The following is a 24,174-nucleotide window of genomic DNA, read 5'->3' on the forward strand; positions in this document are numbered from 1 at the left end:
CCATGAGGCACCTGTGATTATTTGCAGGTGTGGGCGGCCTATAAAAACCTGCCACACCTCCCCACTCTCTCTCTCTCTCATACCTCCTGCTGCAGATCGCCTAGCAGGGCCTGCTGCTCACTCCACATTTTTGCTTTTGTTAACCCCTATTTTTGAGTTAATAAATATAGTAAACTCTATGTGTTTTTGGTGTACTCGTTGTGTTGCTTCCCTTTGAGCCAGGGTTTGTAACATAATGGGGGCTCGTCCAATTTTTCTGATTTTCTCAGTTCATAAGTGTTTGTTTTGTTACTTGGTGGAGTGTGTGTCCCTCCTTGTTACTTGGTGGAGTGTGTGTCCCTCCTTGTTGGTGAGTATGATTGTTTGACATGCTTTATTTTGATAAATTCAAGTATCGCTTTGGGCATCAATTTCTGAGCTCCCTGGTTAGAGAGGGTGAGTGTCCCAGCTGGACATTAGTCCTTCCAACGTTTCACTCTTTTGTTATTTTTCCTTTTTTGTTTTCGAGGCTATCCCAGGTGGGGGCACGCTTCGAGGCTGTGGTGAGCTCTGTCCTTGGTTCACTATGGCACCTCGAGTTCAGCGTTTAAAGTCGCCTCGGGCCTGGTAACCTCAGAAGATAGTCAGGTTAAGTTTTGTAAGGCAGGTTTCCAGGGCTTGCTCTCTTTGACTTGACATAAATTTTTTCTTATTGTTTTTTTGAAGTGCGAGAGAAGCAGTTAACAATCATACTTACCATATATATATTCTTTTTTTTTTCTTCTGGGAGGAGGGGAGAGTGAGCATTTGTGTAGGATTAGGTGAGTGTTGTGTTTTTTTTTTTTTCGGTACTGTGTTGGGTCCGTGATCCTAATCCTAGAGTGGCTAGTGTGTTCTAGTGTGAACTTCTGTAGGTGAGAATTACCCTGAGTTTTCTTGGTGTTTTTGATTTAGCTTTGACTGCCAGTAGGTTGTGTCCTTGCTTGAGGGGCATGGTAGTCTTTTGGGTGTGGCTTTCATAGCCTGATGGGTAATAGCTTGCCTTTGTTAGTGTGTGGCATCACAGCCATTTTCTTCTGTGTCTAGCCACCTTTTGTGTCTGTTGGGTTTTTTACCTTGGACCCAGACTGTGTATGTTAAGTTAATTGAGCAGCAGTGGTTGTTTTAGTCCCCCATTTATTAGTTTTGCGTATTCACTTATCTTTTCGCCAATTTTTTTTAATTTGAAGTTGTTAAGCAAATTTGTTGGAAACAATGGCAACACTTGATACTTTTCTTCAACAGCCTAGTGAAGAGCTGCTTGAAGAGTTTAGTAAAGAACAACTTCTTCAGATTGCTTCTACCTATGAGATTGAGCTTTCTAGTGAGGTTAAGAAGTCAAAAATGAACATTAAGGACACTATTAAGCAGGTGCTTGTTGTTAGAGGGGTTTTAAAGCCACCCCCTCGTCCAGAGGTCGAATTTGTGATGCCTAAATCACCAGTGTTGTCAGAGGCTGCTATCCATTTGAGACACAGGGAACTGGCTTTAAAGGAAAGGGAACTGGAGGAAAGACAGGCTAAAGTGGAGGCCATTTTGAGGTTCAGTACTCCATCTTCACGCAGGGAACTTAGGTTTCTCGGCATGGCTGGCTATTACAGAGGGTTTTGCTGTAATTTTGCCACCATTGCTGCCCCGTTAACCAACCTGCTGAGCCCAAAGGTTCTTTTTGTGTGGGACATGAAGTGTCCAATTGCTTTTGAAAATCTCAAAGCACTTTTGACCTATGCACCTGTTCTCTTAGCTCCAGACTTCAACAAGCCCTTCAAATTAGCAGTGGATGCTAGTGATGTGGGAGCTGGAGCTGTTCTGTTGCAGGATGGTGCTGATGGGGTGGAACATCCCTTGTGCTACTTCTCCAAGAAGTTTGATGTCCACCAAAGGCGTTACTCCACGATTGAGAAGGAGGCCTTAGCACTCATTCTGGCCTTGAAGCATTTTGATGTTTATGTTTCAGGTACCTCGCTGTTGGTTTACACTGACCACAACCCACTGGTGTTCATCAACAGTATGCGCAGTTCCAATCAGCGACTGATGAGATGGAGTTTGTTCTTGCAAGGGTATGACCTGAAGCTTTGCCACATTCGGGGCCAGGATAATGTCTTGGCAGATGCCCTTTCCAGGTCATAAGCAGTTTTTGTTGCATTGGTTACTATTGGGTTGGTTGCCTCTGAGCAACCATTTTTAAGAGTGGGGGTGTTACAGGCTGTGTACTTGTGGCTGGTGTGTCTCTTTTTGTTCTCTTTCAGGTAGACTCCCATGAGGCACCTGTGATTATTTGCAGGTGTGGGCGGCCTATAAAAACCTGCCACACCTCCCCACTCTCTCTCTCTCTCTCATACCTCCTGCTGCAGATCGCCTAGCAGCAGGGCCTGCTGCTCACTCCACATTTTTGCTTTTGTTAACCCCTATTTTTGAGTTAATAAATATAGTAAACTCTGTGTTTTTGGTGTACTCGTTGTGTTGCTTCCCTTTGAGCCAGGGTTTGTAACAGGGACCTACATGCAGAAACTGGGTTTTTATGCATGTACACTGTTTGTGTGATAACAGTGTATAGGCCAAAAACTGCCACTTGTGAAGAGTCTTGAGTTTCAAAACAGCAATAGTGAGCTGTGTAAAGACTTTTTGAACTTACATTACATGGATGCATGTATGCATATATTCCTGTAGAGGGCACAGCTTCTCTCTCTGTCAGTGAACTTTGTGTCCATCACTGGAGCAAATGCAGTATTCTGATTTCAAGTTCAGTTGACAAATTAGTCAGTTAAACAGCTTTTTAATGTTTAAAAAAGATGGTGTGTGTGAATATATCAGATGTTTTTCCTGCATATACTATAATACTATGTATAATTCACAAGTCTTAAGAGTTTCTCACCTGCATGTATTTGACATGATATTGACTGACTTTTGCAGTTATTACTGCTTTAAATGAACAGCATCAGAAAATAGCATTCTTTGTCTTAAAAGACCAACCTGTCAAACAGTGAGGGCAGATTGTAATAGCATGTTTTGAGTTTTGGTGGCAGTACCGTTTTCTTAGCATTTTGCAAAGCACACAAAGTGGTCAAAGTACTACATGTACCCTTGTGCCCTTCAGACTGACTATTATCTCATGCTTTCATATTGATCCAGTGAAATTCAGTTTTCTTCCATTTCTCTGTTAACAAGATATAAACTAAGCTGCTTTAACCTGAGAGGAAGTGTGCTCCAAATTAAGTAAAGGGATAATAATGTAGTCACATTTTTCTTAAACTCTCCTTCCCTGATTGGCTCCTGAAGAGTAAACCCAGCATTCTGCAGCAATTCGCTGCAGCAGCTTTTCCACTGCCAATTGTGGTTTTTCTCTCACCCGAGCCCCTGCACACATTGCGAGCTGCCCACTCAAAGTTCACACTGCCTGCAACTTTTGACTCATTTGAGGAGCTGTCGTCGACTGTGCATTGGATTGGTACTAGCGGAAATATGTTGGTGTCAGTTGCTGTTGTCATCACCTTAGTGTGTTCACTCCATCCTATTTCTGGACAGGTAAGTGGAACACAATGTTGTTGGCAAATGATTGAATGAATGAATAAGAGTAACTGCAGGATGTTTCTATTTAAAGGACTTCATTTCAGTTAAAGAAAATTAAGGCCTTGACACATGCTCACAGAGAGCTCTGTGCTATCTATTGAACTGATTCATCAGTTACAGCATGCCTCTTAAGAACTATTATGCATGGCTTGAAAGGCAAATCTGAACAGTCTCCCTCTCCTCTGAAGCACACTAAAGGTACTACTGTGAATGTCCTTGCTGGGCATCACAGAGTAAAGTTTTTGACAACCTTGAGTCACCCTCATATTGCACGCAAGCCTCAGGAACAAGACCCCAGAGGCTCCACTTTATGAATACACCTAATTTATCTATGCTGTGCTTTTCTGCAGATCTGCTGAGCATTTCCAAAAAGCTGCACCACTGTCCACAAAAATGTCAGTGTGATGGTTTAGATCTTGTGTGTGTGTGTGTCTGAGTGTTTGATGTTTAAAGCTGTATTTCAGAGTGTTTCCGAGTTGTTAAACATTAAACAGTTTTACAAAAGGGGTTAGATTTAATTGAACCATTCTGCGGTCTTGAGCTCCTGTACTGCATGCCTCCTACACATTATGGTAACTTCACCCAGTTAACATGAAGCCATGTGAAATGTCGCCTAGCACAGGCAGAAAGAGGCCTTTGACAACTACACTATAAACACCAGCCACCCCCCTGACTGACTGAAGTCTCTCCAGACCCAAGTTTAGTCCAAATCAGAAAGGTGTTTTCAACAAATATTGACTCTTCTTACATAACTCCTGCTGGAAGAAAACACTAATTGGTTGTCTGAAAACATGTATGAGAGGACAGGACAGAATGACACTGTTGAATGAAAGAGAGTAATGAAGGAGCAGACATGGGTAGAAAACAAGTCCCTGCCACTCCCTCGTCCACGCCTTTCAGCCAATAGAAAGGGAGGTTGTAACACAGGTGATGTTTATGTGGAGGGCGTTTCTACCCAACTGACTAACCCCAAAACCCTGAATCTACCACATCATAAAGAGCAAGTGATTACCTATAATGCAAGCTAAATAACCTTTGCTGATGTTACCTTTCCTAAAATGACACATGGCAGTTACATAACTTTATATAATGAAGATTTTAAACGTCCATACGGGGTCACGCCTAAAACCATGGTGCAAGCACAGCAAACTGGCTACTTTCAGAGTCTGTTTTTGTGTTTATGACTGAGTTACAGTATCGAGTTTTCAGAGGAGGTTTCTGCTTGCAGATATACTTACAGTGGAAAAACAAACTCTGATCCTACTGCATTTATTCCCTCATGTAACAGCCCAGCCTCTGTGCTGCACAGGTCTCAGTACTGCAGTGGAGCTGACTGTTTTGGTTACAACTAAGATTTCATTTAGTAATGTGCTTTTAATTGATCAGATTTTTTCCCCTTCACAATAAATTTCTGATTGTGGACCCAGAAAAATGTCAGTCCTAGAAAGAACTGTAAAAATGCAACATAATGATTGAGAGTTGAATGTGTGGTTACTATAGAAAACCTGTTGTGGGGTCCAAGTGCATTTTCTGGCTCAGACAAAACCACAAGATGCTTTGGTTGTAAAACATCTTTTGCATCGCTCTGAGCCTTGTGAATGAATGGAAAGTTAGTTCTCCAGTTAATACATCAATGACATCACTAGCTCATGGCCCTGTGGCCTTTTTTTCATGTTGACAAATATTTATTTTTAACTTACCTGAGCCAGAGGAGTAGCTTTTCTGCAATCATGAATTTAGTAAAAACAGCATTCTTTTATTAAGAAAACTTATAACAAGTTTTAAAGCAAAATTAAAGTGTTTTGTAGCTTTCAGTATCCATGTAATAATGCCATGTATAGTGCAGTACACCTAAATGCTTCTAAAGCTTTGAAGAATGCAGTGTTAACAAAAATCCTACTCTTTTCATACCAAAATTATTGAATAAAACTACCTAGATTATGTGGCTACACTGTAATTTGCAATATTGTGCAGAAAAACATTTTATTTGATACACTCTTGTCAATGAATTTCAAATCAGCTTTGAGCAAATTGTTGTGAATTAGTAATCAACACTGGATGAAATTAGTCACCCTCTATGTTTTGCTCCAGGACTGTCCTACTAGGCAGGAAATACAGGGCTCTCTGAAGCAAGTCCAGAAGCTTCTTTCAGCCCATGAAGCCTCCTACATGCAGAGTCTACGCAACCTGAAGAAGAAAATAAACTTACTGCAGAGCAACACAGGGAAGCAGACAACAAAAGCCATCAACAGTGAGCAAAACGTCCTGGGGCTGATTTATTCAAATGTTAGATGTTAAAACCTCTGTCATTCTGCTTTTTGTGTTTTTAAATCACCCGCTTTTCCAACAGGTACCTGCACAAAACTGGATGCACCGCTTAATGGAAGGAAACTTGGCAAGTCACACAGTGTGAGCCATGAGGTTCACTTTCTGTGTGACCCTGGCTATGAACTGGTGGGATCAGAGAGCAGGGTTTGTCAGGAGAGCCTGACCTGGAGTGGTCAGCAGCCTACCTGTCGAGGTGAGGGACTGGCACTCATCTTCTGATATCTGGCCTCAGTGGGGATCGTCACTTTCTCCACTATCTCCTCCTCATCCTCTTCCTGCCAACGTCTCTGTTCTTCTTCACCCTGTCCATCTCTTATCCTGTCATCTAACCCACTGATCACTTTTCCAACCCTGTCATCGTCCTCTTTGTAACCTCCCCCTTTCCTGTTCTCTACTGCCATTCCTCTTTTTGTGCATCATGCATGTCACCAACATTGTTCTATGTCGAGATATATTTCATATGTAACCCATGATCATGTTTCCTCTTTATGTACTTTGGTCATTGTCCAGAGAGCTTATTGAATGCTGAGACATGTGATATTCCAAACTCAATTCTCTCAAGTCCTCTGACAGCTTGCTAACTTTGAGATAACGGCTCAAAGGCTGTTTGATCAGACCAAGGCTTCCCATACACTTTGGCAGCACCTGTTGTGAACTCTCTCTCTAGCACATATATATATGCCATGAAGTCATATTCTTTTATCTTTAAGCATCAAAGATATTCGGTTGCATATGTCCTTGTATCTCTCTGGCAGGGTTCAAACAGCACCAGACTTTCCTTGTATAACCCTCCCGTTTGTCATTTCCCTCAGACATCAATGAGTGTGCATCCTCTCCGTGCCTGAACGGCGGGACATGTGTGGATGAGGTGAACCAGTTCTCTTGTGTCTGCGCCAAAGGCTGGGCTGGAGCTACCTGTCAGAGCCCCGTGCCAACATGTAGGAATGACAGTACACACCCAGACCACACACGCCTGATGGAGACTTTGTTTTACTCCACAATCTTACTATTGTTGACATTCAGATCTTCATCTTACACTTCAGACAGCTTGAACTGCACAATTAATTACTATACTTTTTAATATTATAGGACCTATAATAAGAAATAAGTATTCGAGGACAACACATTACTTCAGAGCATATTTTTACAGGCTAGTATCCAAGTCCTCTCAGTCTGCTAGAGATTACATTGGCCAGTGGTTTGGTTTACCAGTACAACCCAGTGCTACACACCACAGAGCAGGCTTTACTGAATTCCAGCCCGAAGTCCAAGACACTTCTGGTTAAGAGGCAGCAGTCCGCTCCCTGATGTGGCTCATGGTGTTAATGTACAAACAGTAAATGTGAATCTCTGAAGCCCTCATAGTTTGGTTTTCCTCTATTTATTTAATATTCCCATGAAAAACATACAATTTGTTACTAGGTCTGGGTTTATTTACCCTTTTTGGTAAACATTTAATTCATTATGTCACAATCATGAATATGATGTCTAACCACACCTAATGAATGCTTGTGTCTGAAGAATTTCAAAGCTTGCTTTACAGTCATGAGTACATGGTGACAAATCAGGTCCAAAAGAAATCTGATATTTCCCAATAATAATAAATTGGCTGAAAGTCCTTTATCACACAAAATCACAGTATATACAAACATTTTTTGTAAGTATCTCTTAAAATTGTTTTGTAAATAATTTCGACAATGATATGCACAGAGCAGGACATTTTACAGTTGAGAAATAAATTTGTCAGTTCTCACACATTGTCCATTAATGACTGACTGAATGAATGAGTGTTGATGAGCCCCAGGGCAGACACAGCTATTTCACCGAAAATATGACAGGAGGGAATGAAGACACAGCCTACAACTGCTTACTTCTCATCTTTCCTGTTCTCCCCATTCAGTCTTTGTTACCATGACAAACACCTCTGCTGCCACCTCCGCAGCAACCGTTGCGGCTGCTGCTACCTTGCCAGCTGCCACCACTGGGCCCTTCGTTCGTCCATCACGTTGCACTATAGTGCAGGGGACAACCCACTGCACCTGTGAGCCAGGATACACCATCTCTGGCAGGGACAGCAACACCTGCACTGGTGCGACTAATACCTACCCTGTAGCAAAAACAGATATACACATTTATGTTTCCAAACAGAACTATAACTCTGTGTGTGTATGTGTTGTTCACTTCAGATATAGATGAATGTGAGCTGTTCCATAATGGCCAGGCTGGGAGACTGTGTTTACATGCTTGTGTTAACACCCCCGGAGGCTACCGCTGCTCCTGTCCTGCTGGATATAATGTGACCCGCGATGGACGCAGCTGTAAAGGTCCACTCACATTTTTTTTCTGTGTTTTGTTTTGCAATAACTTTTAATTTAAAAAAAATCTGCATTACATGAAGTACTCCCCAGAAAACCTCTGTATTTAAAATGTTGCTGCTAAAACACATCAAACATCATCCCTATCAAAATTGCTCAAGTTCAAGAAAAACTGAGAATTTAATTCTCAGTGTGAATGATATCTGAGCTAGCATTGCTGTTTGACTAAATGTCTTATTGTGTTGATGTTTTCTCACAGACATTGATGAGTGTGCCACCAGACAAAATAACTGCACAAAGGACCAGATGTGCATTAACACATACGGCGGTTTCCAGTGTGTCCGCGTGGACTGCCCTAAAATACCTAATGCTACATATGTCAAGACATCGTCTCTGTGAGCATCATTTTCAGTCAATTTTTTAAAATATTCAGTTCACTCCCCATTATACAAAAAAGAGTGATTTTCTTTTGAAATGCATAGTAACAAGCAGATGTGGGGATGAAGTCTTAGACCAAGTAGGACTATGACTTTGATTCCTTAGGTTTAACACAGTTTCTCACACTCTTTCAGCTGCGTCTTCCTCAGTTTTCACACGTTTTACTTTTTCCAGGCGTTGTGAGCGTAACCCCTGTCCCGTGGACAACAAGGCTTGTTCTCAGGCCCCAAATTCCTTCTCCTACCATTACCTGGCTGTCGTGTCCAACCTGTCAGCTCCTCGCGTCATGTTCAGGGTCTCAGCACTGCGTCCAGTGGGTGACACGCTTCGCTTCTCCCTGCTGGGGGGAAAGCAGGCCCGGCGCCACTTTACAGTCCAGCGTTCAGACCGTCTGACCGGTCAGCTGATGCTGGTGAGTCCCGTGCAGGGCCCTGCCACTCTGGAGGCAGATGTGGAGATGAGTGAGCTGGAGAGACGTGTCCAACTGGGGAGGTACATCACCAAAATCACCATGTTTGTTTCCCAGTATGAGTTCTAGAAAGAGAAGGGTTGATGTGGAAACACTCTTAGAGCACAAATGCCAAACATTTGGTTTGGATTTAGCTAAGAACTAAGGATATTTGGTCATGGATGTGTGATAATCTGATATGCATGATACAACTGCATGCTATAAATGTTTTAGAGTGTGGGTTTTTCAGGGGCATTGGTAACAAGCTAAAGAAATCCAAACTTGGTGATGGATCTTTGGGTGACTTGTGTATGTATAAGAACATGAGTTTTGCAGTAAATAAAACATATTTATTTCACAAATACAGAAATGAGTGTAGGCGATATAGAAGGGGAATAACATGATGTAGCAAACAATAAACAAGGATTTAACTGAAGGACACCTATAACAAGCTGAACCAAAAAATATGTAGACAGTCCATCCTGAAAGAAAGTGCTATTTATTTTGTAAATGGCAGTCCAGATATGTTGACATGTATGTTATGTTTACTGAACATGGAATCATGATGTATGAAGATTTTGTAATCCTTTCTGCAATGTTTGTGTATATTCTGGTCTCAGTACAATCTCCAACACAATCATTAAAACACCATGTAAACCATAAAAGGTTTGGTCTCTCTGTCTCTTTTTCAAATGAATAAAACATTACAAATTACAAATTGAATGTGAAAATTTTCTGCGTTCTCTACCTGCTGAAATATGTTTTAAGAGTAGTCAGATATCTATATAAGTAGTGATACTGTATATGTGAGTAGCGGTTGTTTGAAAAACACTTCAGTTCTTGCAGTACAGAGCATTGCTGTTCAGCAGACAGGCAGCCAAAAACAGGCTGCTGAAAAGAGCCACTGTGTTCCTACATTGCATGAATAACTTTAACTTTTAAATTTGCAAAACAAGTACACACAGAAAATGTGTGTGTCACGTGCACCCTGCCTGTGATGTATGTGTGATCATTTTTCCTTTCACAAGAAGGTGTGCATTTGGAAAAATTGTGAAGTTTTATAGAAGCGTGATGAAATGTGTCACCTCTGTGCCACACCAGCCATCTATCTGCTCCTCGGTGTTATGAAACAGTCTGAAAAAGAAAACACACAAAAGTGCATCTGTGGACAGTGAAGCAAAGTGTAGGTTTACTGGAGACAAACAGGATGTTTTTAGTTGCAGAGGGGTCTCTGGCTGAGACTTGCCAATGACACCGCCGAGAGGGCGGGGGGGCTTTAGCCACAGGATCCTAAAACAAGACTGCACGCTGAGTGAAGAAAAACGATGCATAGAGATAGGGAGGCAGACAGAGAGTGATGGCTGAATAGTGAAGGCTGAATAGAAGACGATTCACACTAGCCACTGGGTCACTGGCTGAGGGGTGCAGGCTGAATTAAAAACTGTCTTTATTACCACTGCAGAATAGACCTCTGACTGTTCATGGCTCAGTCTCTTTCCTTTCTGTCTTAATGGAAAAAGCTGAGTTGAATTGGAGGCCATCCTTATGTCTCTCCCTCTGGGATCCACAAGAGGTGATGATTCAGTATTAAATGTTCACCCAGACACCTCCTTTTCCACTCCCATTCCCCTATAGCTCCCACTCCAGCATCCAAATAAAACCATCCTCTACTCATCTGCAGCTTATCCTTTTTCTGTAATACCTCTGCATTGCTTGTTCAGAGTTAAGTCTGTTTCCCAGCCACTTACACAAATATATACAAACTGGTCTCTGAGAAAGTTGGCCTGTGAGAGCACCTGGTCTGGAGTCTGATGTTTAGTCTTTTCTGTTCACCTCACTGTCCTCTCTTTTCCTCCCCTCATCTATGTTATCATATTACATCCACTTTCACATCCTTCTATCCACACTCCTCCATCTCCACCATCCTGTCTGTACAGCTCTCTCCAATGTGGCTGAGTCACACCACGCTGATAAAAACCCCTCCTAATGAGTGCTGGCAGTGTGTGTGGGACTGAAATCAATATCCTAATCTCAGTCTGATTGTGCGGCATAGTCATAAGAAACCAGGACACTCTCTTTGACAGCAGCTTGGGTTATCACTGGTACTTACTTTTGAAAGGAAATACCTTGGTCTCATCTGAAGTTTAATGGAACAAAGAAGAGTGTGACTGGGACTGCTGAGGCTCCCCAGAGTGCAGACAGGACTCCACAGTCAGTTTGGCTCCGGGCCATTCAGTGTGGGCTAGCAGGTGAGGGTAGGAGGGAGGGAGAAGAGATAATAGGCACGCCAGTAGTATCCGTGGTTGTTGTAGTCAGGGAAGCAACACTAAGATTAATGTGAAATTAAGGTTAAACTGGCAGGATATGCAGTTTCTCTGTCTCCCTGCTGTTTGTTCCATCTCTTTCATTTATTATCCTGCTAAACGATGTATGAGTAAGTTTATATTTGTACCTTTGTCTTGAATGAGTCATTGCAAAAGAAAACCTGTGTACTGTATGTGAAAGGTTTTCAAAGTGTGATGTAACACTGCCCCCTGCTGACCACAGATGAGACGACTGCCACCCTGTTTTTGCATCTTTGGAGATTAAATTTTAAAATTTTCCGAGTTCAACAGTCACATTTTCTCTCCACCGGTTCTTCATATGCTACTACAGTCAAACAAGTCACATCTGCCTTTGTTGTGTGAATAAAGCATTTTGTTCTGGGAAACTTTGACTATCTAACAGTGACTTATGGAGGAGCCATTCATTTCTCTCCCACTGCGTCCTTTTCTTGACCATATGTTACTGTAAATAAAGTTATATCTTGTGAAAGCCTAAAGGAAGAATCACTTAAGTTCATTTTTGAATCCACTTTGATAGCATTAAATTACTAACGATGCTGTTATTGATCATTGTTCAGTTCAGTCTCTTAAATCATTGTTCATATTGATCTCGGTTCATGTTTTTAGAAACTGTAATGTCTAAGAGATCGTGCTGTGCAGATGTTCACACATAAATTATGAACAGAAGAAGGTGTATCAGTTGAGTATATCTGAACATATCCTGATAATGACACCACAAGTTCAATAAGATGCCAACAAATAAATGACCAGATCAACTGTGAGTAGTACACATGCCTTTGTGCCAGAGCATGCCTACTCTCAGGGCAAACACAAGGTCATGACTGGTTGAGGCAAATCAATAGTTGGATGTTAACTTTTGTTCCTCTGCTTCCAGTTGGGATTGGACGAATTTACACACTGGTATAAAATATAAAATATAATAATCACGAACTTTTTATAGTCACAAACAACAAGCTCTCAATAATAAACATTTGATCAAAAACATATGAAAAAAAAAAAACCTGCATCTCCCTGTCGACCTGAAAAGGCTAAATGAGATTTTAAAATTCGACTGCCCATAATATGTGTAAAGTTAAGATGTTATCTAAGAACAGAGAAAACAAGGCAGAAAGTTAAGTCATTTACAAATCAGGATTTGCGTACTGAATCACGTTTAGTGTATAAAAATGTTTAGATTCTCTCCGTATGATAATATGTACCCTCTCAGCCACGATGCTTTTCAGAAACCAATCACAAAATACAGCCCAAACTTTTGGGCTCCTCCCTATGACTGCCCCTCAACTTCCATTCTCCAGGGGAAAAAAAACTCTGTTATCCTGAATCCATGGAGTAGCTTTTGCCTCATTAAAGTAAGTTGTGCCAACTGTAAGTGGTTACGGGAACTTGCCCAGTCATTGCATGCATTGTAACATTGCCCTATTTTACAGGAAAATGTAGTAGCACTTCCAAATGGCGATATCCAGCCTCATCCTCATGTTTTGGTTTTGTTGTTCGGACTGCTGGCTAACTGGCTAACTTTAGCTTAGCTGAAGTTATTTGGGAAACAGACGACTTAAGTAGTGTGCGAAATTTAGGAAGCTTCATGTTAAAGTAGCTTTAGAAAATGCCGACGTGTGTGTGTTTTTCTAAAGTATAACGGTGCCTAACGCAGGTAACATCTAGCTACTTTAACAGTGGTAACGGTAGCTAGCTAACGTTACCGTGCTAACGTGGTTAAAATAAGTTAACTTTACAGCATCGTGAGCATCAACACACAATGTAGCCGAAGTTAACTAGCTTTTCCTTACAAAAAGAAAAACACAAGGATTACCGTAAATTTACGAGCTTGATCAGTGTTATGTTACATTCGTGATAATAGTAATAGTTATGGTTAACGTTACTTTTTAATAAAATAAAGCAACATCCACGACTTAACGAAATAACATTGTTGATTATAATGTTACTTGATAAGAGGATCCTGCATCCAGTTTTTAGCCAACCCATTAATTTTGAAGTGTCGTGTAACAAGGTGTGCCAAAGTTTGTGTTCAACATGAAGTCAAGTTAGAAGACCATCCAGGTAGTGAGTCCTGCCTTTACTGTGCAGAGTTCAGGGAAGTGGTTTTTAGGTGCTATTAGTGGAGATATTTATACATTCACCCTAAATACATTTACCAACTCATTAGTTAAGTTAGACCTCTTAACTGAAGCCTTTTTATTGTTTGAAATGAAAGCTTGTGCTCATTTGCAGTAAATCATTGTATCACCTTTGAGAGATGGGTGCAGTGCCACTTATATAAATTGTATAAAAGCAATAAACTGGAATTTATTTGTCACATCTGGTGCTGCAATGACTAATTGATTAATCGAATTGTCGACTGACAGTAAATGAAGCAACTTCTAATTTGATAACGGATTGCTTGTCAAGCAAAAAATGTTAAAACATTTGGTTGTTCCAGGCTCTCTTGTGTGAGGATCTGCTGTTTTTTTCTTTGTCTTACATGGAGTCACAAGGATATTGTGACTGGCCTTTTTTCACTTCTGATTTTTAACTGACCAAATGTTTAATTGTGTAATCAACAAAATTATTCATCGATAAGGAAAAGAACAGTTGCTTGCAGCCCTACAACTAATGATTATATCCATTGTCATATGTCTCTCATCTTATCAGCACCTTCCCACATTGAGTTTTCCACATAATGACAAATGAATTACGAAACAAATTAGTTAGGAAACTAGAAACAGATCTAGATTTCTCACTTGTGAGCTTTTTATTTCTTCTTTTAATAGCTGATATTAGAGAAACTTCATTTCTTCAGCTATTTACATGTACTTTTTCACTATTTCAGTGAAAAAACTTTTGGTGAAAGATCCTTTTTATTCCCTGTAGTGGTCCAAAGATGATGAATACATAACAGAAAACACTGAAGAGCTCCAACTGTGTAGCAGAAATGTCTCCCAAACTGCCTGGCGGCCAAGGCAGAGGGGACTATTCTGCAGTACAAGTAGCTGTTCGAGTGCGCCCCCTGCTGCCAAAGGAGGTTCTACACTGCCATGAGAGCTGTATCACCGTGGACCCTGATCTGTGTCGGGTCACTCTGGGCCACGACAGACACTTCCTTTGTGACTTCCTATTTGAAGAATCCTGCTGTCAAGAGGACGTTTATTCTGTGTCTGTCCAGCCACTCATAGATGCCTTCTTCCAAGGTTTCAATGCAACAGTTTTTGCCTATGGGCAGACAGGCTCAGGCAAGACTTACACCATTGGAGAAGCTAATATTTGTAAGTTTTTTTTGCTTTTCTTACATCCATTTGAAAGTATTAGCAAAGTATTTGGTACCAGCAGGTGTGCTTTATGCACACAGTATAAAATACAACCTGAGATGGGAAATTGTAACTGCCATGCTGCCTTACACTGCATTGTTACAGTGTTTTTGCATAAGACAAGATCAGAGAGAAAGTACACATCATTTGGACTTGTCAAACAAAGCAAGCACTGTGCTCTAATCAAGGTGTAGTGTGCAAAACCTATTGCATGCATTTATGTGTGTTTTAATTGTGTTTGCAGGTTCTTTTAGAGATGAGGAGCAGGGTATCATTCCCAGGGCTATCGCAGATGTATTCAAGCTGCTAGATGAAAATGATCTCACAGATTTCTCTGTCCGAGTCTCATACCTGGAGGTCTACAAAGAGGAGTTCAAGGACTTACTGGAGGTGGAGACAGCCAGTAAGGACATCCACATCCGGGAGGATAAAGGCAACATTGGTATGGAATGTCAATATTTTCATTCTGATGTTACATATATTATAATTTTAGCTTATTTTTGTGGGTGTAATATGTTTATTTGTAATATTTTCATGTAGTATTTTACTTACTTGAAAATGGTTTGAATATGTAGTTATTTACATTTTATATTTGTGTGTATGTGTGACTTTTTAGTTTTGTGTGGCGTAAAAGAGTGCGAGGTGGAGGGTCTTGATGAAGTGTTGAGTTTACTGGAGTCAGGAAACACAGCCAGACACACTGGTGCAACTCAGATGAATCCAAACTCCAGCCGATCGCACACAATTTTTACCGTGTATATGGACCAGCGCCGGGGGATTTCACGCCTTTACGGGACTTCTACAAGTTCTGGACCACAAATGTTGTCTTCCAAGTTCCACTTTGTTGACCTGGCAGGGTCAGAACGCATCTTAAGGACAGGGAACACTGGAGAGAGACTAAAAGAGAGCATCCAGATTAACAGCGGTCTTCTGGCCCTGGGAAATGTTATTGGGGCACTGGGGGACCCCAAGAGGAAAGGCTCTCACATACCATACAGAGATTCTAAAATCACAAGGTACATTTTTGATAAGTTTATGAGATACTTAAACATATTATTTTAGCATAAATTGGTGTAAAATGTTGTAGTTTGGTTTAACATCGTGTTTAGTTTAATTTATAAAATCTTTTCTTCCAGGATCCTAAAAGACTCTTTGGGAGGAAATTCAAAAACACTGATGATTGCCTGCATCAGCCCATCTTCCTCAGACTTTGATGAGAGTCTGAATACACTAAACTATGCCGCAAGGGCCAGAAACATTCAGAATCGGGCTACAGTCAACTGCAAGCGTGAGCCAGATCGCGTGGAAGGGCTGGAGCAACAAATCAAGGCTCTTCGCAGAGCCCTGGAAAACCGCCAGCGTTCAGAGACCCGCATCATTGCTCACGGTGATCCAAACAGGAGGCTGCGACTCGGAGAAGGAGAGATAAGCAGACTACAAGCCCAGAGTGCCCACTATAGGACTTGCACAGACACTGCTTACAGGTTAAAGCACAATCGCTGATCAAGTTAAATTTTATCTGTGTAATTTTGTCCTGTAAGGGTGCAATACCCTGTTTAACCTTTCTAATCTTTACAAAATATATTGCATGTATTTGTATATATGCTGCATTTTCTCAACCAGCTAAACATTCAGATATAGAATTAACAACACACAATTCTGTGATTACTCCTGATTACCGGTAAAATATTGGCTAAACTGCATTGTTTTTGGACAACCGTGGAGTTGATTGCATTCCTCAGTGCAAGTGGGCATCATGGGTTTCTTCCTTCAATTTTTATGTTGCTGATATATCACAGGTTACTGCGGGAGTTGCAGAGTGAAGGGGCTCTCACTGCAGAGCAGAGTCTGAGAGTGAAGGAGTGGCTGTGCTCAGTGGAGGAGGAACGGAGCGGATTGACCACAGCCTCAGGACCAGACAGTGGTATTGAGAACAGCTCCACTGAGGACAGTGTTGCACTGAGGAGGGGAAGGCCTACTGTAAGGAACCAGGTATGTTTATTTCACTCTCTCTCAAATAAATATTTAAAAATTAAATGACAACTTTTTTAGGAGTGTCTATAAATGTGCCTGATTACCAGGATCCAGAGGGTGCAGAGGAGAGGTGGAGCCATGAGCATGAAGCTGAGAAAGATGGAGAGAAAGAGGATAGCAGTGTCCAGCTTCAAGCACAGATTCAGCGATTGGAGAGAGAGAACACAGACTTTTTAGCAGCCCTGGAGGATGCAATGGAGCAATACAAGCAGCAGGTCAGAGATGGTTTAATTCTCATACTGCTTTTCTGTTCTACCACATTCACTATCTGCCTATCACTCAGAAACTGAACTGTACCCACAGAACAGCAGGTTCTTGTGGACAGAAAGTTCAATTGTAAAAATTATTGGGTTCTTGAAAAGGTTGCGTGGTCATAGGGTCAATGGCCTAAGACAAGCAATGACTTGACTGGTGCTGTCTCTGTCATGTGGTTGTGGTCATGATTGGTCAATGCATGGCGTGGTACAGCTTTTCGTCCTGATGGAAAACTACCGTAAAACTCTGTATTTTGTGCATTTTGGATGACTACAATGCATGTTGTAGTGTCACCTTTGATTATCTCTTACTTATTTGTTTGTTTTCCTTCTGTCTCAGAGTGATAAACTGCAGGAGCAACAGGACCTGATAACAGAGCTGCAGTGTCAGCTGTCTTCTACAGGGCTGATGGGACTGGGCCTTAACTTGAGATCACGGCCACACACTGCCCCCATGGGCTCCATGCAGCACAGTCAGAATGGAGGCACATACAAACAGGTAACCAGGCCCACACTGACCAGCTAGAACTAGAAAAATTTCTTTCACTGTTGTCCTTATAGAGATCAGACTTAATTTTTACACAGTTTACAGAATATGTTGTAGCCTATTCGTTGGTTGTAGATATGTGGTATTATGTGTGTGTTCACAGATTAGTCCAGTAGGCTACCTTGGTAATGGGCCTCATGGTGATCAGGATGGTAACCTCTGTGAGGATCAGGGGATCCTAGGAGGAGCAGAAATACCAGACACAGAAGAAGAAAGCAGTCATTCCAGTCTCAGCCAGGAAAGACGCAGGTATGTTGTGTTTATAGAAATCATAGCTTGAATCTTACACTATTTGAATTGAGTGTTAATAAAATAAATACTGCACACATTACAGACTAGTCATTCAAGAGCAGCATTAATGTCACTGCACCTGGGCACATGCTATGTTTGAAGGGCATGTGTTGTAATGCTCATGATTCTGTCAGGCAGGTGAATCTGACCTGGACCAAAAGGGATATGCTATCAGGAGGACTTGGAGCGGTTGGTAAAGGGCCAGCATCTCAGCTACCTGAGCCGGACCAGCACCTCTGTTTAGCCAGAAAAGCATGTAAGTCTAGAACTGTCAGATGCGCCTGCATTAATCATTAATTATTGTAGTTAGATACTCAGCATTTTAACCACACTGTTGACATTTTTTCATACACAAATGTTATTTACACATTCACAAAATACTTCTACAACTACCAGTCTTTCAGTACATTACCTTGAAGCTCTGTCCACTTTCTTGTTATTCCACCTTACTGACCTGTTTTTCAAATTGTTTTGTGTAGCCAACTCAAGTTCTGGGGAGACATCTGCACGGGAAAGTCTGAAAAGTTTTGAAGGTGTTTCAGAGTGGGGTCTACTTCAGGCCCAGCAGAAGATCAGGGAGCTTTCTGTCACCATACGCATGAAAGAGGAGCTCATCAAGGAGCTGGTCAAAACAGGTATTACTTGTAGTCACCCTTCCTTAGCTGCACCTTTTCCAAATAAAGGTTCTATTCTGCATTTTTCTAAATCAATTGTTTGTTTTGTTTTTGTTTGCTTTTTAGGTAAGGATGCTCAGGCCCTGAACAGGCAGTACAGCCATAAGATAACGGCTCTGGAGAGTGAAGCTGTGCAGGCTCGACAGGAGCTGCAGGAGGCCCAGAGGCAGCTGCAGGATCTCGAGAGGCAAGAGAGAGAGATCAGTGCAACAGACAAGACCAGAGCACAGGAATGCCGCAGGAAGATAGCTGCTGCTCAGAGCAAAGTTCAGGTTTGACTGTCACACCTTTCTATTCATATTACATACTATAGACAGCTATAAATAGAGAGACTCGAGAGCTGAATTGAAATTTTTGACTTCTGAAATAATAGTTTTATGCAGCAAAAATTCTATTTTAGAGCCATGTTCTTGCTTCATGACTGCTTCCCCGATATGCAATAATCAACAAAACACGTATACTAATATTCTGATATTGTTTTACTTGAACTTCTGAAAAGGGAAACTTTTTATGGTTGTGTTGTAGGTTCTGAGTCAGCGTCAGAGGGATACTGCCCGTCTAGCTAACCTGCCTGCACAGAGTGAACGTCGTGTGTTAGAGCTGGAGCGCAGCGTCCAGTCTATGAGGCAGCAGCAGGAGCAGCTGCAGAGGCGTCTGCGTCAGGAAAGTCAGCAGAAACGACGTCTGGAGACCGAGATGCAACGAAGAACTCACAGAGTCAAGGTACCGCTTAGGAGAGCACACTGTCAGAGTGGCATCAGTATTTGTTTTAATGATTACGGTAAACAAACATGGCTCATTTCTCCATCGTCAGGGCCAAGTCTCATTGAAGAAATGTAATAAGTGACACACCAAACGCTGCAGTTTCAGTATGTAGCAATTAATTTGGTGAATTTATTAGTGGTGCTGGGACAGATGGTAATCCCATATGGATTCAGCATCAATTTTATAGCTGAGCCTTGCCCCACCAGAGATTTCTGAGCTGGAGGAGCATTGCTTCTTATCCTGAATGAGTGATTTTAGAACTAAGTTGGTCTCAGTTAATCACAAATTACATGCCTGTCTTTTCTTAGAGTTGCCTGTGATTGTCGAGAACATGCATTATTTCTGTACATAAATAAGCTGTAATGCATGGCAATGATTTTGAGGGAGACATTTCAGGACATACTTCTTTACTTTGGATAGAGCTAGTTTTCCTTTGAAGTTGCCCTGTAATTCAGCTTTATCTTCTCTGCTGCCACCCCTACAGGAGCTCGAGATAAAGAATGAGCAGCAGCAGAAGATCCTGAGGATAAAGACAGAGGAGATCGCTGCCTTCCAGAGGCAAAGACGCAGCGGCAGTAACGGCTCAGTTATTTCATTGGAAGAGCAACAGGTGTAATAAATTGCGTGTTAATTTTTTCATTAATTTACTCTAGCTCTGTGGATCTTTTTTTTAAATGTAAAGACGTAAGTTTGGTTGAGAGGTGTGGAATGATTTTCTTTCATTTTATTGCAGTGTTTTTGGGAAATTGACAAGCAGCTTTTTTGAGCAGTGTAATAACCTCATACTGGATACAGGGTGATAAATTGATGTGAGTGTAAGCTGTACATGATGACCAAGTATTTTTGCTCAGAGCTGACACTACCTTTTCAAAGCAGTGAAGCTGTTTGAGGTAATGTAATGCATGAAAAATACATCAGCGTCATCCTAATACAAGGCAGAATTGTGAATTATCCTGGTAAAATAGTAACACTCCATCATGACTGCTGTATTTTGTTTCTGTGTGTGCCTGTGTGTTTATTTCTTGTGTGTGCTTTACTGTCTATGAGCAGAAGATTGAAGAACAGAAACGCTGGCTGGATGAGGAAATGGAGCGGGTCCTGGAACAGAGGAGAGGACTGGAAGATCTGGAAGGAGAGCTGACTAAACGAGAGGAAATCCTGGCCAAGAAAGAAGCTCTGCTGCAGGAACGCAGCGGACTGGAGACCAAGAGGCTCCGTTCCAGTCAGGTATTAACGAACCCAAACAACTGAGCTCAGTGACACAGGAAACTGGCAGATGTTGAAAGTTTGTATTCGTCTTCCCTCCAGGCCCTGAGTAAGGACCTGGTGACACTTACTGGGCGAATTGAGTCACTTGAGCGAGAGCTGAGTGAGAGAAATGGCCTCCTTCGCAGTAGCAGTGCTCAAGATTCCCAACAGATCCGTCAAGAGATCTCCAACCTACGCCAAGAGAAAGATTCACTACTTAAACAACGAGTTGAGCTGGACGATAAGCTGCGGCAGGGTAACCTGCTCTCACCTGAGGTCAGATATTACACACATGTTGAAACACATATTGAGTACTCATGTAGCAGAAGTTCTGACTAGCAAGTGGCAATGTGACACTAATTACTCCTCACTGGAAACTGTAATATTACCTGTCTGTGTCTGAATGTCCGTGTTCAAGTTGTCATTAAGCCCATCTGTTCCCTCTGTTGTTTTCAGGAGGAGCGAACCCTTTTCCAGTTGGACGAGGCGATCGAGGCTCTGGATGCAGCTATCGAGTACAAGAATGAGGCCATCACTCAAAGACAGAGGCAGCTGAGGGCTTCTGCCAGCATGCTCTCCCAGTGGGAGATGAACCTCATGGCCAAACTCAGTTACTTGTCTGCCTCTGAGACAAGAGCACTGCTGTGCAAGTACTTTGACAAGGTCAGTGCTGTCTTCAACCTGAAATTCAGTATGTACTATACTACTTTTTAGACAAGTTTGCCAATTGGTTAAACAACACTAATCTTATATAAACATCAAGAGCAGTAAAGAAAACTCTTATCGTAGTCATAGCAAGAGTTGTTCACCCTTTCAATAAGAAAGCTGAGCAGTATCAGACCTTACAAGATAAGAATCTTTATATCCAAACTTGCCAGTATGTATGCTGACCAGTGTTGATGTGCACATTTTCTATAGGTGGTGTCTCTGCGCGAGGAAGAGCGTAAGCTGCAGCTAGCCCTGGCTGAGCTGGAAATGCAACTAGACGAGCAGCAGAGGCTGGTGCAGTGGTTGGAGAACGCCCTCGATCGCACACAGCTCGACACAGATCGCAGGCTCACACAACAGCAGAAGGAGCACGAGAGGAGCGTACAGCTCTTACTGCAGCAGTGTCGAGGTGCATTTCACACATGGACCTTTTACAGATATTACTATAATTATTTAGTAACATATGTTTTGCAATTTTGTTCATCAGATTAGTATTATTTCCATAATCAGTCATCAGAATTGAGTGTTAGTGGTAGTAGTAGAAGTAGTAGTGTATTTACATGACCTTATGTTTGTATTCTCCTGTCCCTGCAGAGCAAATAGACGAGGGCTTGGCAGGAAGGCAGCGACAGTATGAAGGATGGATCCATAATCTCAGCAAGGAGCTTAACCACTACAAGGCAGCTAATGTGGAACTAAGCAACAAATTGAGGGAGCTCTGTGGTTCAGTCAGCCAGCCGAAGGAGCATGCTAAAGGTAAATGTGTTGTTAGATCAAAGGGGACACTATGTCATATAAAATGACTTAAGAACAAACAGCCTCCTATATACCCTCAGGCAGTTCCACTTGGCAGAGTTCTGTAAACATTTTTTAAATCATTTGTGTCTTTCCAGTCCTTACGTAGATTCTCAGCAAGTGCTGTATCTTTGTCCTCTCCATTTTTATTCTGTACTGTCACTAGCTCAAGTAGGGCTTGCTGCTGAGGGAACTGAAGATTTTTTTCCTAAGGTTAGATAACCACAGCACATCAGGGTTTCAGCTAATAATTATTTTCATTGTCATTAATTTGTCCCTTATTTTCTTGATTAATCAATTTCTTGTTTGGTCTATAAAACGGCAGCAAAGGCACAAAATGGTTAAATCATGCCCATCACAATTTCCCAGAGTCCAAGGTAGGACCTTTCTCCAACAAACACTCTAAAGCCCAAAGATATTCAGTTTAGAATTATAGACAACAAAGGAGCTCAGAAACTGCAGGAACACACAGGAGGTTCAGTTTTAATTCCTGGGCAGTAATTCTGAAAGTGAAAATGTGTTGAATGTAGTTTTACTGCTCCATGATAGAGTGAAACGTCATTTACACACAGGTGTAGATATTCTGATTTCTGGCATCATATTTCTCTGATAATATTCTGTATTGTGCCCTCAGAGCTTTAAAAAATAATGTTAAAAATAATGTTGTCCAGTACTATTAACTGTCCTCTTGACATCTTTCAGTTGTGGCATCTGATGGTAAACCAGCAGGTGTCGGCAGCATGGAGAAGCTGACTCGCTGCCCTGAGGACAGCCCAGGAGGCAGAGGTGTGGCACTGCCTGACAAACCTTCCAGGTCTAGGGAGGAAATGCGTGAACTGGTAAACACCCCGCTCCCGTCCACATGGAGACGCTCCTCTCTCCCTACAGAGGAGCCTGCTGTCATGGAGGAGCTGTGGCTTCAAGCGACTGGGGATGTTCCTGTTAAACGTGCTGTTCAAACTGGCATGGGGTCTTGGGGCGGGCAGACATCACTGCCTGTGGTTAAATCTCGGCGAGAGTCACGTCGCCCCAGCCTCAACATCGGACCACTGACTTCAAACAATGCATTAATTGATGTACGGAAGAATCCTGTCTGAAAATCAGTGTGTTGTTACTCTAAGACCATTCACGTAGATTTCATTCTGTGGTTTCTGAAAGATTGTTCTTTTTTTCATTTTTAGTTCTTGTATTACAATTTTCATACTTGTATATAAGGTTTTGTAATTAAAAAAATGGACACCCACTGATTTTTTTTACACAAAGCACTTTCACTAAGGTAAAGTTTATATATTTTTTATCATACAATAATTGGTAGGTATATGATCTTAACCATCTGCATCATTACAACCTGAGGTTCTCTTGCTCTCTAATCAAGTATAAGTCTTTTGAGTTTTACAGTATTTTATATTAAATTGTTTTTTGCCTTCCACAGTCATGTGGCTTCGGTTCTCATTTCTCTTTAAGTCAAGCTTGTACATTCCAGAAATGTTTTTTAATGTTGTTTAAGTTGGATGTTTAACAGCTTCATCTTGATCTGTTGTAGGCCTGGTGTTGAATTCAGTGCAGCTGTAATCAGTGGAGGTCCTGGGAGGCAACGGCTGAATGTTGAGACCTTCCCCAGGTGGGATAAACAACCAGCAATTATTCTTTTAAATCAATTTCAGTATTTTACAACAATAAACCAGGGCCACCATAAGCAGAGAAGAAATGAACATGGAACTTGAATGTAACAGAAATCAGCTGGTTTAGGACAGGGGTTTTCAAACTGGGAAGCTGGGAGAGTAGAAGGGGAGGAATGGAGAGAGAGAAGCACGAGGCAAAGATACTGTGAACTTTTGCAATGTGCATCAAAAATGTTCAAATCAGAACCTCTATATGGTCTAAGATCATAACTGATGTGATCCTGGTTGTTTATTTTGTGGATAAAAGGACAAGACAGGATATTACATTAACAGGTCGTTTCACCTCAGTGTAGCACAAAACGTTCATATCTGTGATATAGGATATAGGTCTAGACACCATCTGAGCACTAGATGGCGATATATCCTCAGTGTTTCACACGAATCTGATATTTTTGGAGTCAGTTTTTGCTCT

The 24,174-nt window shown here is 41.6% G+C and overlaps 2 protein-coding genes across 2 annotated transcripts; both read left to right on the forward strand.

Moving 5' to 3' along the window:
* Positions 1–3,413: 3,413 nt before the first annotated feature.
* On the forward strand, positions 3,414–9,757 carry LOC121181542 (fibulin-7). Its single transcript, XM_041037468.1, has 8 exons — positions 3,414–3,543; positions 5,680–5,839; positions 5,939–6,109; positions 6,729–6,854; positions 7,817–8,005; positions 8,103–8,240; positions 8,491–8,626; positions 8,844–9,757. The coding sequence occupies exons 1-8, from the start codon at positions 3,481–3,483 to the stop codon at positions 9,205–9,207; spliced, it is 1,347 nt and encodes a 448-aa protein (XP_040893402.1). The 5' UTR covers positions 3,414–3,480; the 3' UTR covers positions 9,208–9,757.
* Positions 9,758–12,743: 2,986 nt separating this feature from the next.
* On the forward strand, positions 12,744–23,513 carry kif7 (kinesin family member 7). Its single transcript, XM_041043346.1, has 20 exons — positions 12,744–12,811; positions 14,331–14,722; positions 15,009–15,206; positions 15,381–15,780; positions 15,901–16,248; positions 16,564–16,756; positions 16,846–17,013; positions 17,393–17,551; positions 17,703–17,848; positions 18,025–18,146; positions 18,370–18,525; positions 18,631–18,836; positions 19,090–19,287; positions 19,814–19,939; positions 20,380–20,556; positions 20,638–20,853; positions 21,034–21,240; positions 21,496–21,694; positions 21,880–22,041; positions 22,783–23,513. The coding sequence occupies exons 2-20, from the start codon at positions 14,392–14,394 to the stop codon at positions 23,175–23,177; spliced, it is 4,107 nt and encodes a 1,368-aa protein (XP_040899280.1). The 5' UTR covers positions 12,744–12,811; positions 14,331–14,391; the 3' UTR covers positions 23,178–23,513.
* The last annotated feature ends 661 nt before the right edge of the window (positions 23,514–24,174 follow it).

This window comes from Toxotes jaculatrix, chromosome 1, assembly GCF_017976425.1.
Source record: "Toxotes jaculatrix isolate fToxJac2 chromosome 1, fToxJac2.pri, whole genome shotgun sequence".
Lineage (NCBI taxonomy): Eukaryota > Metazoa > Chordata > Actinopteri > Toxotidae > Toxotes > Toxotes jaculatrix.

Bases quoted from the DNA above. Each gene is read 5' to 3' on its own strand.
- LOC121181542 (XM_041037468.1), top strand. From the start codon at position 3,481: ATGTTGGTGTCAGTTGCTGTTGTCATCACCTTAGTGTGTTCACTCCAT. The intron at 6,110-6,728 runs GTGAGGGACTGG...CATTTCCCTCAG, and splicing joins TCAGCAGCCTACCTGTCGAG to ACATCAATGAGTGTGCATCC. The intron at 6,855-7,816 runs GTAGGAATGACA...CTCCCCATTCAG, and splicing joins TCAGAGCCCCGTGCCAACAT to TCTTTGTTACCATGACAAAC.
- kif7 (XM_041043346.1), top strand. From the start codon at position 14,392: ATGTCTCCCAAACTGCCTGGCGGCCAAGGCAGAGGGGACTATTCTGCA. The intron at 16,757-16,845 runs GTATGTTTATTT...CCTGATTACCAG, and splicing joins GGCCTACTGTAAGGAACCAG to GATCCAGAGGGTGCAGAGGA. The intron at 17,552-17,702 runs GTAACCAGGCCC...GTGTGTTCACAG, and splicing joins ATGGAGGCACATACAAACAG to ATTAGTCCAGTAGGCTACCT.